The 16345-nt window shown below is 32.0% G+C and overlaps 1 protein-coding gene across 5 annotated transcripts; it reads right to left on the minus strand.

The window, feature by feature from the left end:
• Window positions 1-554: 554 nt before the first annotated feature.
• Window positions 555-14374, minus strand: LOC127711840 (antistasin-like). Of its 5 annotated transcripts, XM_052218000.1 has the most exons (12): window positions 14288-14374; window positions 12633-12651; window positions 8387-8479; window positions 7189-7281; window positions 6640-6732; window positions 5317-5409; window positions 4466-4558; window positions 3880-3972; window positions 3435-3527; window positions 2755-2847; window positions 1920-2012; window positions 555-660 (listed from the first exon to the last, which is right to left on the minus strand). In XM_052218000.1, the coding sequence occupies exons 1-12, from the start codon at window positions 14333-14335 to the stop codon at window positions 647-649; spliced, it is 918 nt and encodes a 305-aa protein (XP_052073960.1). In that variant the 5' UTR covers window positions 14336-14374; the 3' UTR covers window positions 555-646. The 5 variants fall into 5 exon arrangements, with proteins under 5 accessions (XP_052073960.1, XP_052073961.1, XP_052073962.1 ...); XM_052218001.1 differs by lacking the exon at window positions 3435-3527; XM_052218002.1 differs by lacking the exon at window positions 2755-2847.
• Window positions 14375-16345: the final 1971 nt, after the last annotated feature.

Below are 16345 nucleotides of genomic sequence, written 5' to 3' on the forward strand. Positions count from 1 at the left end.
TATTCATTAAAAATAGCACATTGCAAGGAAAAAAAATGTTTCACCTAAAATTTTATAATTTTATAGTTTTCTATGAAAATTGGTTGTAAAGTATGGGGACGGTATTTCATGTGTGACAAGGGGGCGGATATTGATTTGGTCCAAAGTGATATACTAGACCCGTTCGAAGCGACAACATTTGCTGTCCCCGCATGATGCCAGTGAATATGCAACACCACAATTCTATCCATCTTACTCGTGATTTTTGTGAATATTTGAACAATGTATGCAGTTTTTTAGCGTCAACCCATAAATGATCGAATCATGTTGTATTGATTAATCTCTAGTTTAATTATTTTCACTAGACAGGAGGTTTCTTCGAGACCAGAAAACTATTTTGTTGCACCCTATCTCAAGCTGTATCATTTTGTCTCGTTCATATATGAATGTTCGTGTTTTGCTATGTTAAAACTAAAATTTGCATAGAATATAATTTATTAACTTACCAAGTGTGTGTGTGATATACAATGAATTGTCACAGGAATGGTTGACCATGGAAAAAGATACAAAACTCATTATAGTAGGAATGTAAACAGTAAATTAAGATTTATTTGTAAAAGTATACGTTGGCAGTTGCTGTACATCTTATTTATCTTCGTCTGGAGCATTAGACAACTCGAGCTGAAACAGAAGGTTGGAGTAGAGAAGATATCATCAAAATATTAAAATACATAAATATACGTTGATTGGGAATAGAAGGGTAAGATGCATAGAGGAAATACATATGGCAAAAACAATTTCGAGAAAACTTACGAACAAACCATTTGATTAACGTCAACTATAGATGGCAAATCAATTTCAGTGCATGTGACATGCAAACATAAATTGAAAGGCTCTTTCTTATTTACTTTTACTTCTAACATATCTTGTGTAATATAATCATTATAATCAAAAGAATTAATTTTAATTTATTTCAAAGTTGTGAGTGTGCCTCTTTTTTTTATTGTCTATCTATATATACCCTAGATAAAAAAAGTCATATGTTTTATAGACCATAACTCAATTTAAATAATTAACAGACGAAAAACCCGAAGTACGCAATCTATGATTATTTCATTCAAACCTAAATATATTTCGCAACAAAAGAAAAAGTCATTATATATTTTTCTAATTCTTAGCCGATTTATACTTTTAAATCTAAAATGATTTAAAAATTTAACTGTCTCGAGTAATTTTAAATATTTAAACGCTCGGCCAGCCTTGCGTTTTAAATTTGAAAATTTATCTGTCTCGGGTGGAGAAATATCGTATCAAACTCGCCGCAGCGGTAGAATCTATATTTATATAAAAATGAGAATGAAAACGGGGAATGTGTTAAAGAGACAACCCGACCAAAGAGTAGAAAACAGCCGAAGGCCACCAATGGGTCTTAAACACAGCGAGAAAATCCCGAACCCTGAGGCGGGTTTCAGCTAGCCCCTTAACAATAGTGTAAAGTAGTTCAGCAAAATTGGACATCACACTTAACTCCGAATAATAGAAATGAACCAACATTTTAAAAAACATCAAGACTAACAAAGGCCAGATATATGGATATATACATATATATAAACAAGTCTAACTTGAATAAAAAAGCCAAACCTATGATCGCGTTAGATAAAGACCGCAATTTTTATACGTGTGCATGCAAAACAAATTTCTTAGTATAGGGGTCTAAATACAGCACAAACTACATGTATATAAATATATATTGACCAAACATGAGGAAATTCTTAACGTTCTATATTATCGTTGGCCGTTTAAAGACTAACGACAGTCCACAAAACACTACACAGAAAAATAAAGAACAAGACTGATCCAATCCTAATACTGAGGAGGAAAACAGGTGCTATAAAAGGGTAAACAGTTTCTAACACTTTAACTTTTAGTAAAAAACTTACGTCTTTTATTGCATTTACATTTCTCACATCCATCAGCACCAACTTTGAATCCATATTTACAGTATTTATTGCAAACCACACCGGAACAATGGGCTGTAATATTAAAGCATATATTTCAGTGTTTTTTACAACGCTACATCAATTAGTACTTTTTGCATTTAATATATTCCTTTTTGTCTAGGGATCATTAACTTTTATTGTCGGGACCAGTAAACTAGACATGTAAAGAAGAGAACTTGAGTTTGAGAGAGTTTGATAAGATTGTGTTGAATTGTAGTATGAAGAGTCGAAAATATAACTTAACGGCACTGAAATGACGATTTATAACAGGCTTTTTGTTTATAACATCCAAAGAGGTAAAACACTAAATAATTCTCCCTCAGGTAAAGTTGACCTTAGATGAATTTTTTTATGTATTTTTGTCATATAGTTCTTTAACTGTTTCGGTACTTATACATCCTCAGATTTCAAATGATTGGCTTTGAGCGTTCCTCATGAAGGAAAATCCAGAAAAGCGCTTCGGACGCATGAAATTATTAAACGTGTTGTTTTCAATTTTTTTTCTAAGTTTTCCTATGATTTTATACAAAAATTAATGAGTTATTAATCCGTGGTCTTGGAATTAGTAAAAAAAAAAACACACACACAGTTTAGTCGAAGAACACTTAGTAGAAGCCGAGATTGAACGGTATTTGACAGTTGAATTGTTGTTAGACTAGGTCGAAAACGTCATACCATGATGTCAATTAAAAACGAAGTTTGAGTTTACCACACTTAACAAAACCAAAACACTTATGTATGATAAGAAATAATCAAGCTGATTGTATAGACTTACGTGGCTTGTTGCATTTACATATTTCGCATCCATCAGCACCAATTTCAAACCCATTTTCACAGTACATTTCACACATTGCATCGGAACAGTGAGCTGTAATATTAAAACATATATAATCGTTTGAGTTGTCTTAAACCTTTTTGTTATTTCTGGCAGTTAAAATATCTTGTTTTCACCGACAGCAGCATGCAGTTTTCAGTGAGAAAGAAGGTTCCCTGGAACCTTTTGCGACCACTTTATTTCTGACAGATTACATTGCACTTTGACATTGACAGCATTATGCAGTTGTAAGTGAGGCAGAAGTTGACCTCGAACCCTTTACGAATAGTCTATTTTTGACAGTTTACAATGCATTTTTAGAAGTGTACCGTTTGCATGGAACATAATATCTATTTTTGTTCTGCTCTGAATTCTCATCTTTTATGGCTAAAGCAATTCGTAAGTACTGCTTCAATTTTTGATTTTCCATGCTCATACAATGCTTATATAGATACATATCAATTTATTAGATGCAACAAGTGTCGCTACCATTTCAGTAAATGAGAAAACTATTCAATTAGATTATGTGGATACATTTGTATGTAGGATAAGAAAAACATAAATGTCAACGGAATTTAAAGTACTTTTAAAAGCATATAAATGCATCTTATGAAATATTTAAGCTGATTGTATAGACTTACGTGGCTTGTTGCATTTACATATCTCGCATCCATCAGCACCAATTTCAAACCCATGTTCACAATTCATAAAACACATTGCATCGGAACAATGGGCTGTAATTATAAAGCATAACTTCTGAGTTTGATATAGTAACATCGTAATAAATAGCACAGCTTTTCCATTTGAAAACATAATTACAGTTCATTTAATCATGAGCATCTCTACACGTAACGATAGGACTTATTCGTGGTCTTGGAATCAGTCACAAAGACATACAGCTTAGTCGAAGAACACTTAGTAGAAGCCGAGATGGAACGATATTTGACAGTTAAATTGTTGTTAGATTAGGTCAAAAGCGACATACAATGATGTCAAATAAAAAAGAAGTTTGAGTTTACCACACTTAACAAAAACCAAAACACTTATGTATGATAAGAAATAATAGAGCTGATTGTATTGACTTACGTGGCTTGTTGCATTTACATATTTCGCATCCATCAGCACCAATTTCAAACCCATTTTCACAGTACATTTCACACATGGCATCGGAACAGTGAGCTGTAATATCGAAACATATATAATCGTTTAAATTTTCTTCAACCTTTTTTTTCTGGCAGTTAACATATATTGTTTTCACCGACAGCAGCATGCAGTTGTAAGTGAGACAGAAGTTGCGCTGGAACCTTTTGCGAATGGTCTATTTTTGATAGTTTACAATGCATTTTTATAAGTGTACCGTTTGCATGTAACATAATATCCATTTTTGTTCTGCTCTAAATTCTCATCTGTTGTGGCTATAGCAATTCGTAAGTACTGCTTGAATTTTCGTTTTTCCGTGCTCATACAATGCTTATATAGATACATATCAATTTATTAGTTGCAACAAATGTCGGTACCATTTCAGTAAATGAGAAAACTTCTGTTCAATTAGATTATGTGGATAAATTTGTATGTAGGATAGAAAAGTCATAAATGTCAACGGAATTTAAAGTACTTCAGAAAGCATATAAATGTATCTTATGAAATATTTAAGCTGATTGTAAAGACTTACTTGGTTTTTTGCATTGACATATCTGGCACCCATCAGCACCAATTTCAAACCTATGTTCACAGTTCATATAACACATCGCATCAGCACAGTGGGCTGTAATTATAAAGCATAACTTCTGAATTTGATATAGTAACACCCAACTTTATGAAATACAGATCATGTTTCCAAGCTTCGCTTACAAGTATCTAACAACACTCCGTCCTACTTTCTGTTCTGATAAATTTTATATCAACCAATGACATGTCTGCCTTCAAATGTTTGAAGGTGTGTATAATTCAGAAAAAAACCTGAGGATCCCGAAAGGTCGTTTAAACAGAAAGTAGAAAGAAGCGTTTTCAGTTCTAGTAAGCAAAGCGTGGACAGTAGCTGCGTTGTAATCAGATTGAGCAACACCGTGATTATTGATACAATTTTTCCATTTGAATATTACTTTACATTTCATTTTATCATGCGAATTAATTAAAGTTCAAATTCAGTTACTACATTTAAACCTACAAAACACTTATATTGAATATGAAATAATTTATGAAATAATTTAGCTGATTGTATGACTTACATGGCTGGTTGCATTTACATATCTCGCATCCATCAGCACCAATTTGAAACCCATTTTCACAGTTCATCTAACACATCGCATCGGAACAATGGGCTGTTATTTTAAAAAATAATTCCTGAGTTTGATAAAGTAAAATCGTAATAAGTAAAACAGCTTTTCCGTTTGAAACAATAATTACAGTTTATTTGATCATGAGCATCTCTACACGCAACGATAGGTGTACGTTCACTGTATCAAACAATAAACAAAACGTTTATGTTGAATTTAAATAATGTAGCTGATTGAATAGACTTACGTGGCTGGTTGCATTCACATATCTCACATCCATCAGCACCAACTTTAAAACCGTGTTCACAGTACATAGTGCACATCACATCGGAGCAGTGGGCTATAATATAAAAGCATATATTTCTGATTTTTGTTACAATTCCATATCATTTTTAACCTTTTTCTTTTAAGGTATCCCTTTTTGTCAGTATCATCCCCTCTTATATTTCAATGACTGTGAGAGAACTGTTTTTTTTATCAATGACTGGCTAGAGCTCATGCAATACAGATGTTAATATGAATATAAGTTTAAAAACAAAAACATTTGTATATAGATCTTAAATCTGATGGACATTTTGATTAAAGAGGAGAACTCGACTTTGATTAGATTGTTTTGAAGTGTAGTATTGAGAGTCGAGAGTAATAAGAGAGTAACGGAAAGAATAACTAACAGGAGGTTATTTGTCTTTTACATCCAAAGAGGAAATAAGAAATCATTAATTCTATTTCTTCATATGGTTTTATACCAACTTTAATAAGTTCTTTATGAACTGTCTTGGAATTACCAAAATATAACCAGCATAAAACTTTAAGATAATTCGGAAATCACTCAGAGGAAGCCGAGATGAAACGATATTTTGCAGTTGTTTGGTAAGATTAGGTAGACAATCTTCAATCTATCATGCAGATAATGTCAACTAAAAACGAAATTTGAGGTAAAAAAAAAGGGACGAAAGATACCAGAGGGATAGTCAAACTCATAGATCGAAAACAAACTGACAACGCCATGGCCAAAAATAAAAAGACAAACAGACAAATAATAGTACAGATGACACAACATAGAAAACTTAAGACTAAGCAACACGAAACCCACCAAAAACTGTTGGTGATCTCATGTGTTCCGGAAGGGTAAGCAGATCCTGCTCCACATGCTCAACATACTTAACACAAAACAAACAACTTATGTTGAATATGTGAAATACTCTCAACGTAACTGAATATATTTTTCAAAGCATGTAAATTTATCTGAACATTAACGAGTTTTTAACATTCCATAAATAATGAGTTCCATATTATTTTCATTTGAATTTACACCAAAGTGTATGTTATTTAAACAAATGAAAAGGACTAAAAAATAAGTTGTAGAACACTTGTTGGAAGCCAAGATGAAACGGTATTTGACAGTTTTTTAGTAGTTCAGGTAGAAAAGCTTCGTTCTATCATGCTGATGAAGTTAATTAAAAATTAAGTTTGAGTTTATTATTCTAAACAAAACCAAAAATAATTATGTAGAATATGAAATAATTTAGGTGTCTATGATGAGTTTATTTAGCTAAAAGTATAGACTTACGAGGCTTGTTGCATTTACATATCTCGCAGCCATCATCACCAATTTCAAAGCCATGTTCACAGTTCATATAACACATCGCATTTGAACAATATGCTGTAATATTAAAGCATAACTTCTGAATTTCATATAGTACGTCCAACTTTATTAAATATAGATCATGTTTCCAAACTTCGCTTACGAGTATTTAACAACACTTCTTCCTACTTTCTGTTCTGATAAATTTTACATCAACTAATGACATCTCTGCCTTAAAACTTTTGAAAGTATGTATGAATAACAAAAATCCTGAGGATCCCGAAAGGTCGTTTAAACAGAAAATGGAATAGATCGTTTTCAGTTGTAGTAAGCTAAGCGTAGACAGATGGACTGCGTTTTAATCAGATTGAGTAACAACGTGATTATTGATTCAATTTTGCAATTTGAAAATTACTTTACATTTCATTTTATCATGCGAATCTTTTCAATTGAAGTTCAAATTCAGTTACTACATTTAAACCTACAAAACACTTATATTGAATATGAAATAATTTAGCGGATTGTATGGCTTACATGGCTGGTTGCATTTACATATCTCGCATCCATCAGCACCAATTTGAAACCCATTTTCACAGTTCATGTAACACATCGCATCGGAACAATGGGCTGTAATAACCAAGCATTTTTTTTTATATTAAAGCATATCAATTATTCAAGCATATTCAATTCGAAGGTATTCTTAATGAGATTTTATTAATTATCATTTAAAATATGAAATGAGTTGGCTACTTTAAAGATCATGAAGAAGGTAAATCCAGAAAAGCGGTTTAGATGCATGAGATTTATTAAGTGTTTTTATCATTTTTACAGCACCGAATCGATACCGCAGCTGGTGGAATATCAGTCCTTGAGGGTATTATCAGCTCAGTAACAATACTTTGGTAGTGACAAAAGGGGAATGTGCCAACGATACAACAAAACCGACCACAGAACAGAAAACAGCACAAGGCCACAAATAGGTCTTAAACGCAGCGAGAAAATCCCACACCCGGAGGCGGGCTTCATCTGGCTCCTGAACAATAATTATAAAAAAGAAGATGTGGTATGATTGCCAATAAGATAACTCCCCACAAGAGACCAAATGACACAAAACTTAACAACTATAGGTCACCGTACGGCCTTCAACAATGAGCAAAGCCCATACCGCACAGTCAGCTATAAAAGGCCCCAAAATGACAATGTAAAACAATTCAAACGAGAAAACTAACGGCCTAATTTATGTACAAAAAATGAACGAAAAACAAATATGTAACACATAAACAAACGACAACTACTGAATTACAGGCTCCTTATTTGGGACAGGCACATATACAGAATGTGGCGGGGTTAAACATGTTAGCGGGATCCCAACCCTCCCCTAACCTGGGACAGTGGTGTAACAGTACAACATAAGAACGAACTATAAAAATCAGTTGAAAGAGGCTTAACTCATCAGATGTATACTAGTTCAGTGAAATAGACGCAAAACCTAACACCAATTTGAAACCCATGTTTACAGTTCATATAACACATCGCATCCGAACAATAGGCTGTAATATATTAGCATACCTTCTTAGTTTTATTATTGATACAGCTTTTCTATTTGAAAAGTTTTTATAGTATTTGATCCTGCGAATAGTGACAATTAAAACGATTTTTTAGTTACTGCTTTCATTAATTTCAAAACACTTAATTTGAATATGAAATAATTCAGCTGCTTGTATAAACTTACGTGGTTTGTTGCATTCACATATCTCACATCCATCGGAACCAATTTGAAATCCATATTCACAGTACCTATTGCACACCACACCGGAACAATGGGCTGTAATGATAAACCATATATTTGGTTACAATGCTAAAGCAATTTGTACTTTTTGTGTTAATCGTATTCCTTTTATACATTTAAAGTTCTACTTAGTATGAAGTTGGATAAAATATAGTTATATAAAAAACTGAAAACAACACGTTTAATAATTTCATGCGTCCGAAGAGCTTTTCTGGATTTACCTTCATCAGGAACGCTCAAAGCCAAACATTTGAAATCCGAGGATGTATAAGTACAGAAACCGTTGAAGAGCTATATAACAAAAATACCTAAAACAAATAGCCAAATTCATCTAAGGTCAACTATGCCTGAGGAAGTTGAAACCTTAGTTTCTTTATAATTTCAAAATTTATTAACAGACAATTTTAGAAAGGTTTGTTATAAATCATGCAAGGCTAAACCTCCTTATCTTTTTATACTTTGTGTGACAATACCCATTAATGTTACAAGTCACAGCATAATCATTGAACCCAAGCGAAAGAGGATCAGAAATATTTTCTATCCTTTTTACGTATACTGTAATTCAAGTGCATTTGTGATCCAGAAATACTTCATCATTGAAATTGACAGTGAGATATTCTTGATATCCGAGAACATTGTAGTAAATTCTGAAGGTTTTCTTAAACAGCAAATATTGAATCAATAGATTGCCTATTGTTTAAAAAAGTTTGCCTCACCTCGGCATCTTTTTATTATTGTTTTTGTTAAAGTAATTTTATAAATGCGCCTCTTTATACGATAGATATCATTTTTAAATACAATACCAAATGAGCTTCAAAGATAATTCAATGTAATATCACACACCACAGTTTTCCTCTTCCGAACTGACACACAGAAATTCGCGGGAAATTCATAAAATCAAGCTCAATATCGGTTTGTATTTAGTTTTTCAAGAAAGTTAAATAATAAATAACAAAATAGACCAAACATTCTTTCTGATTTATATTTTACAAAATGTATTATTATTTTTTTTTAAATTAGTGTACAACCCTGTTGTCCAAAGATTAAAGAGTAAAGAGTAGGTCCAATTTCCCTGAAATTCGTTTCACAGCAGGGCCATTTTCATTTCGATTCGCAATGTGACACTGATGTGTGTAGTAGAAGGTTTTAACAATGATATGGCTACATCTAAACAGCTCACTTTATTTTAAACGCCCGAAGAAACCCCAAAACAACAATTTTGACAGATTTTGAATATTTACCCAAAAACTATATATGCACATCGTCCCAAACCAAATATATGTAGGAAAAAAAGATATGTACGTATTGTCGTTAGCCGTTAGGACGCAAAATAATTCATTTTGATAAGCAACATTCTTCAATGCAAAATTTGACAAAAACATGTAAAATTTTCAATTTTGTATCAAAATGACTTCAACTGCACCAAGTGCTGAAAAGCATATTGATTTAATGCAAATATATAAAATGTATAATAGTATTTGAATAGAGTTGACCTTTATGTGGATACTGTTGTGTTTTGTGTGTTCTCTATACGTCTTTTTGTTTTGTTTTATTTTTATAGTATTGCGTTTTAAAAATAAAACATGGATAAATTAGAAAAATATTCATTCAGGTCATAAACTGCAAGATTAATATAATATGTATATTTCTAGACGTACACAGGAAAGTCGGCTAATTAGATAAGAATATATGCAGATTCAATAATTTCAAAGTTATTCATAATTAAGTGCTGTCTAAAGAAAACCATGTTCTTTCTCTGGCTTTTATAGAGTACGATAGGAGACCTAACTTTTGCATGTTTTAACTAGAGGCTCCAAGGAGCCTGTGTCGCTCCCTGATATTTTTGTTAACAATTGATGCTAAAATAATGCAACCATTATACTTTTGCTTTAGTTTCAGAGATATAAGCCAAAAACTGCATTTTACCCATATGTTCTATTTTTAGCCATGTTGGTTGGCAGGCGGGGTAATCGGACACAGTTTTTAAACTAAATACCCTTATGATGATTGTGGCCAAGTTTGGTTAAATTTGTCTCAGTTGTTTCAGAGGAGAAGATTTTTGTAAAAGATTACAAAAATTTACGAAAAATTGTTAAAAATTGACTTTAAAGGGCAATAACTCCTGGAGAGGTCAATTGACAATTTTGGTCATGTTGACTTATTTGTAGATCTTATTTTTCTGAACATTATTGCTGTTTACAGTTTATCTCTATTTATAATGATATTCAAGATAAAAACCAAAAACTGCAAAATTTCCTTAAAATTACTAATTCAGGGGCAGCAACCCAACAACGGGTTGTCTGATTTGTCTGAAAATTAAAGGGCAGATAGATCTCAACCTGATCAACATTTTTACCTATTTGTCAGATTTGCTCTAAATGCTTTAGTTTCAGAGATATAACTATAAGCCAAAAACTGCATTTTACGCTTTGTTCTATTTTTAGCCATGTCGGCCATGTTGGTTGGCAGGCGGGGTAATCGAACACATTTTAAAACTAGATACCCTAATGATGATTGTGGCCAAGTTTGGTTAAATTTGTCTAAGTAGTTTTAGAGGAGAAGAGTTTTGTAAAAGATTACAAAAATTTACGAAAAATTGTTAAACATTGACTTTAAAGGGCAATAACTCCTTAAGGGGTCAATTAACAATTTTGGTCATGTTGACTTATTTGTAGATCTTACTTTGCTGAACATTATTGCTGTTTACAATTTATCTCTATCTATAATAATATTCAAGATAATAACCAAAAACTGCAAAATTTCCTTAAAATTACTAATTGAGGGACAGAAACCCAACAACAGGTTGTCTGATTCGTCTGAACATTTTAGGGCAGAGAGATCTCAACCTGGTGAACATTTTTTATCCAATCAGATTTACTCTAAATGCTTTAGTGTCAGAGATATAAGCCAAAAACTGCATTTTACCCATATGTTCTATTTTTAGCCATGGCGGCCATGTTGGTTGGCAAACGAGGTCGTCGAACACATTTTTTTAACTAGATACCTCAATAATGATTGTGACCAAGTTTGGTTAAATTTGGCTTAGTAGTTTCAGAGGAGAAGAATTTTGTAAAAGTTAACGACGACGGACGACGACGGACGCCAAGTGATGAGAAAAGCTCAATAGGCCTTTTAGGCCAGGTGAGCTAAAAAGTGGGAGAGGTATAATTCAAAGTTTTAAAGCATTGTTCTTAAAAATATCAGATGAACCATTTATCTGAAAATGCATTATGCATGCATAAGCCGTGAAGCAATAAAACATTTCTGAAACTTTGTGATCATTGTGCGTTCTGAGCTTTTGATAATTGTTCTTTATTATTCAATAAATTTCAAATAGATATAAGAAGATGTGGTATGACAACTCTCCCTCCAAATTATGATTTGTAAAAAGTAAACCATTACAGGTCAAAGTATATTCTGCTTTATTATACCTCAGTTATCATTTTCTATATAAAATAAGTACACAATATTTCTACTATTTTTCAAATTGCAAGCGTTGAACTATTTGACCGGTCAATAGTTTCCAACTATTGGACATCGGTGAAACTATTTGACCGCAAGCGTCATTATATTTCGCGGAATTTCAAATACAGCTACGGGATTGGATAATGTTGAGAATACCGCGGGAGCGTTTAACCTATTGTATATAGGGTTGGCGTCAGTGTGGGACGTAGCCTTAGCATTCAGAATATATATAAAGTAAACAAGAAACAGTATGGTTGTGTTTCTGCTTTTTATATTGCGGTTAGTTGATTTAGCCCCTTCATTTATTGTCTGTTGTCAATTTCGGTATAATAAAACACTTACTGACTGGATATTCGTGGAATAGTAAGTTTATTGTCCCCTCGGATACAACTATTGCCCTCGGCTACGCCTCACGGCAATAGTTCCACTCATACCCAGTCAATACGTATAAACTATTTAAATCTATTTTAAAATTTTGTACAAGTTAAAACCATTTTTAAGTAATATTTTGTACATGTTATAACAAGTACGAGGTACGTTTGTACATGTTATAACAAGTACGAGGTACGTTTGTACATGTTATATCTTGTATTTATGCATTGTACAAGTTATAACACGTACAATATTTCTGTACATGTTATAACATGTACAAAATCGCAATTTGTACATGACATATATACCAATATGAAATTGAGTGTATCTCTATTAATATAACTTTACTTACTTATTGGTGGTGATCTAGCCTAAAAAGGAAGACGAAAAATAGAAATTAGATTTTTTTACAACTACTTCCTTTCATGGGAATATGAGCAAATGTATAATCATACATGCTGAATACCTTATAAAAAATTAGAATTTGATTCGAAAAGCCAGTTTACATCTTGATATCACAACATAAACCATGTTGATATTAGTCCGTATAGTCGGGTGGAAAAATGCCAGAACTATTTGTCTGGCCAATGCAATATACATGTCTTGTAATATCTGATCTGAGTGTGCGCGTGTAATGGTTTCAGCAGGATCCGTGTGAAACCCAATCACTACATATCTAGATCGTGGGTGGCTAGTATTTACTATTGTTATTGAATATTCTAATTTTGCAGAACTTAACAGAAAAAAAATCGAGGATATTATTTACATCAATTGCAGACAAAAACTGAATTTTTGCTAGGGAACATCTCAAGAACAGTTGAATCCTAAAGAAAACGGACGCTTAATGAACAAGGATGTGATAATTTACCAAAATCCGATGAAGATGAGATATTAATATGGTGTTGTAGCCTTTAAACATTTTATTTTACAGAAAATCATATGCACTTTCCTGTTCCTGCCTTTCAAAAATATAGTTATGTCCACGATGTTTATAAGTTTTTAAAGAAGGCAATTCCCCAACACATATCTAAGACCACTGTCTGAAGCGTATTACTTTTCAAATTAATAATCACTTTCCCCCGTATTTTTTTTTAAGATACAAAATAAAAAAAAACGGCCATGTAATGGAGTTGTCTAAATATTGTACTTAAACATATTCCACAAGTTTACAAATATAAGTATAATCACAAATGTTAATCTGGGCTTTTTGTTGCTGTGGTGACAATGTTGATATAATATTTCAAATTTTACATCGAAAGAAACCAAAATTTTTTTTATTTGTATCTGTAGATAAAAAATACTTAGTTTTAATTTCGATAAAATTGTCGGTTCGCTTTAGATGTTTCCTTTGGGATCTGCCTTTTTTATCGTGTAGTAAAATTTTTTAAAGTTTTTTCAGCAATAAAAGGCCTTTCAAAATTGTTCGAAAAAGGAGGACTTACACATCATCGTTTTTTCTTTCCTAGAGAAAATTCATAATACTATTCAAACCTAGACAGATAAAACATAACAATATTAAAAAAAAAACATAGATTTTTTTTTCTCCGGATAGTAGAAAAAAAAACTACTACTATTGATAGCCGGTAGCCGGACAATTAGTCCACGCACCATTAATACGGCTATCGGGACAAATAGCAACTCCCCCCCCCCCACCCCCATTTCCCTGCATTATTACAGAGAAAAGATGTGTAACATCACAACTCGATGGTTGACATTACTATAATTGTTAATTATGTTGGTTTTTAGTGAATAAATTCCAATGCGGACATATTTTATTTATTTAAGTATTACAAGTTCATGATCACATAATTAATTAATTGACGACGTTTATAAAAAAAATAAGAAGACCCCCCCCCCCCCCCCCCCCATCCCCCCCAAAAAAAAAAACAAAACAAAACAAGACAAAAAAAAATTATTAAAAAAAAAAGAAAAGAAATAGAAAATAAACATGAAGAACAAGTTATAATAAAAATTATAATGAGTTGCAAATAAAAATAAAATGTTTACCTGAATTCCGATGACAGAAACGACGAGGAGTAGAACATATCGACACATGATTCTAGTTAAATGTAATTTGATTCTAACAACAATACGGTTTTATAGTACATGAAACAGATGGTTAGCAATAAAAAACTGACCTTACGTATGGTCAAGATTATCGCACCGATATATCGTGTGCTGTATTACATGTATCTCATGGTCGTCTATAACGTACATTTTGTAGCCTAGGGATCACAATCCTACATACACACGTCCATCACTTACGTGTAAGCCTCCAGATAGTTGATATCGAAAACGCTCACAATTAAATATAATGTAATATAAATTTAAGCATATTTTAATTAAGTTTCAAGTGGCTTATTTCGTATTCTATATTGCGAAATTCCAGAACATAATTCTGTTGAAAATATCTAATCAGTTCTGCTGTTAATTCTATTTGAAAAATAGTATAATACTGTAAAGGTTTAATTTGACTAGTTTATTTATTATCAAAATTATTATTATCAGTACAATGAATTGTTTTGTTATTGTATTATGATTTTAATTGTTTTTGTTATTACTTATACTATAATTATAATTTTCTTAAAGCAGCCTACTTTGGTTTCAATAATACTTTTTTACATATTTTTCATTTAATAAATATTGTACTCAAACTAAGGCTGTAACTCACACGAGTAAAGTTATAACTAGACTTTTAAGGCCTATAATTGCTTTGAATTCACAAACGTTCATGTATTTGGCTTCCAAAGGTTTTTTGTAGAAACTTTTGTCATGTTTACTGGGATATTTTCTAAGTGACGTTTGGTTAATATTTTTTTTTTTGAAGAGGGGGGGGTATATATTAGCAATTTTGTTCTTTTTGTGTGTGTTTATGATTTTTGCTTAACTTACATCTAATTCTTCATTTAAATTGTACTTATATATATTTTAATCAATTGAAAAGATAAGATTCAACGTGTATCTGGAGATTTTATAATGTTAAGGACTCTCTCACGACTATTGAATCAGGATATAAATAATACTCAAAGTAAAATAGTAATTGTCCTTATATTTACATTCACAATATCAAGGTTTATGTGTGCACTTTGAACAGTATGAACATATCATATCATATGGTTTATCGTTTGGTATGTTGTCTTTCCGATAACCTTTGTGGATACATTGGTAAACAGAAAACAATAGTCACTCTCTGTCACAACAATGGTGAAACATGAGGTTTTCATAGAAATAATAAAACATGTACCGGATTGTCTTTAAAATAAAAATATTGATAGCAAAGTAATGATTTAACGAAATAATGTTCCCTTTTTCACATTTGAGTAGAATAACTTGTTTCATGTATAACCCATGTTATTTAAGAGGTGCGATGATTCAGATTTATGATTTTGTATCGATCTTTCGTGGTGTATTTTGAACAGATCAATCCATGATAGTTCCGGGTGTCCTTAAAAAGAAACGTTTCACAAAATCATGTCGAGTGTGTTGTATTTATCAAAATAATCTTCAACAGGAATGTAAATAATTAAAAAGAAAAACGAATTTTATTGTTTAAAGGACTGTATGACCTTCAACAATGAACAAAACCCAATCCACACAGTAAGGTATAGGCACGAAAGACCCAGACATGCCAAATGGGAAACAAGTCAAAAGAAAACTCTAACGACCGGATGTATGCTAAAACAATAAACGAAAATCAAATATGACAGACAGCAACCAACGACAACTAATGGATTATACAGGCTCTTGATTTTAGATAGGCACATAATGAAAATATATGGTATATTTCACTTTGGTTTAGAAATAAAAGTTTAATGTCCAATGATGTTTTCCAAACATTTTTTAATTTACATGAAATTCATAGAGGGCGGGTGTCTTTTTGGGGAGCAAAAGTAAAACTGTATATCATATATTATACATGACTTGTCTTTTCTTTCAAATAAGACTTCAGAAAGACACAAAGGTAAGATGCAAGCACGAAATTGAATAATTTTTCAATCATTTTTAAAATAATGCGTAAAGAATAATGCATGTTTCAATAAAAGCTATCCTTTTATATGACCCACC

This window comes from Mytilus californianus, unplaced genomic scaffold (assembly GCF_021869535.1).
Source record: "Mytilus californianus isolate M0D057914Y unplaced genomic scaffold, xbMytCali1.0.p SCAF_8, whole genome shotgun sequence".
NCBI classification, from domain to species: Eukaryota; Metazoa; Mollusca; class Bivalvia; order Mytilida; family Mytilidae; genus Mytilus; species Mytilus californianus.